This window comes from Galeopterus variegatus, unplaced genomic scaffold (genome assembly GCF_000696425.1).
Source record: "Galeopterus variegatus unplaced genomic scaffold, G_variegatus-3.0.2 Scaffold55, whole genome shotgun sequence".
In the NCBI taxonomy this organism is placed as follows: domain Eukaryota; kingdom Metazoa; phylum Chordata; class Mammalia; order Dermoptera; family Cynocephalidae; genus Galeopterus; species Galeopterus variegatus.
In genome coordinates, this window is record NW_007726166.1 from 487488 (window position 1) to 488971 (window position 1484).

Below are 1484 nucleotides of genomic sequence, written 5' to 3' on the forward strand. Positions count from 1 at the left end.
TTTTTTGGGAACTTTTAAAAACATATTTGAGTTAAACTGAAAAAACTTCTCATTTGCTGAAAATTGTTTATTTTCCCCTCATTTTTTGTGTATCCTTGCACCAGGTATCTTCCTTGATTTAATGCACCTAAAGAAACATGGGGGCTTTGACATATCCATGTTCTACAGAGATATCATCAGCATAGCAGAAGATGAGGACCTTGGGGTTCACTTTGAGGAATCGAGCAAGCTAGAAGACTTGTTGAGGAAGGTTCGTGCCAAGGAGACCAGGAAGCGAGTGCTCTGCAGGTGTGCACTAAGCCTGTTTGCCTAAAATGTTGGTCAATACTCTGGAGCAATATGTCATAATGGAAAAATACATGAGCTTTGAATCAGATGTACTTGAGTTTGAATACTAGTTTTTATTAATTGTCTGTTTTTGAGCAAGTTATATAACATCTCTGAGCCTCAATGTTTTCATTTATAAAATGACAGTAATAAGGTCCTTGGGTGGCAAGCAACAGAAACCAACCTTGACTAATTTTAGCATATTCAAATCAAATAGGAACCAGGGTGGCTCCAGGTATATAGATTGCAGGACTAATGACAGTGACTTTGGTGTGCCATTATCAGAAAGTTTCCTCCCAAACATGTCCTTCCTTGGTTACTGCTCAAAATCTAGACTACCCAGAGAGAAGGTCTGATGACCTAAGCCTGGGTCAGATATGCCCACCACTTGGCCAGGGGTGAGCACAGCACTTTGATTAATTAACATTCTAAAACTGCAGTAGGGGAAGGGTAGTCCCTCCCAAAAATGAAGGTTTCATTCTTGAAAGAAGGGGGAAAGGATGCTAGAAAAGCAAGAACAACACGTAATCAGTACAATACTTACAGGGTTATTAAGACCATTAAATGAAAGAATAGCTATAAAGTGATTGGTATAGTGCTTGGCTCAATAAAAACTATCATTATTTTTATTATAGTACAATCTTTATCATTATTTTAAGTAGTTAATATATTCTGAAACTAATTTTTGTGGTTTAAACCCTTAGCTAGTATTATAGCAAATTCCATTGTATTATTAAAATGCATTATATTTAAATCCTAAGAGCTTGCTTAGGATTATTGGAGAGAATAAAACAATAGCTCGGGTGCCATGAAGGGATTTTAGATAGGAAAGTAGTCTTTCAGTCCATGCTTTTTCATTTTTCTGTCCCTCAGGTTAAAGCTTAAGCTCAGCAAAGACATAGCGCTCACTGTGGGCATTTATAACTTGGTCCAGAAGGCTTTCAAGCCTCCTCCTGTGAGGCTCTATCGGGAAACAAATGAACCAGTGAAAACCAAGACCAGGACATTTAATGTAAATACAGGCAGTTTGCTTCTGCCTAGCGACACCAAGAGGTCTCAGGTAGGTAGATATGCCATCTTCCTGAGTTTTCTCTCATTTTTTTTTTTTTTTTTTTTAAAGATGACCAGTAAGGGGATCTCAACCCTTGGCTTGGTGT

General features: G+C 37.9%; 1 protein-coding gene across 1 annotated transcript in view; it reads left to right on the plus strand.

Moving 5' to 3' along the window:
* The window catches only part of XRCC6 (X-ray repair complementing defective repair in Chinese hamster cells 6), a 25676-nt gene that overhangs the window by 7050 nt on the left and 17142 nt on the right, over positions 1-1484 (plus strand). Inside the window, exon 6 of the mRNA XM_008574223.1 lies at positions 1201-1387. Coding sequence (XP_008572445.1) covers positions 1201-1387 — 187 coding nt within the window. The remainder of the gene's footprint in view (positions 1-1200; positions 1388-1484) is intronic.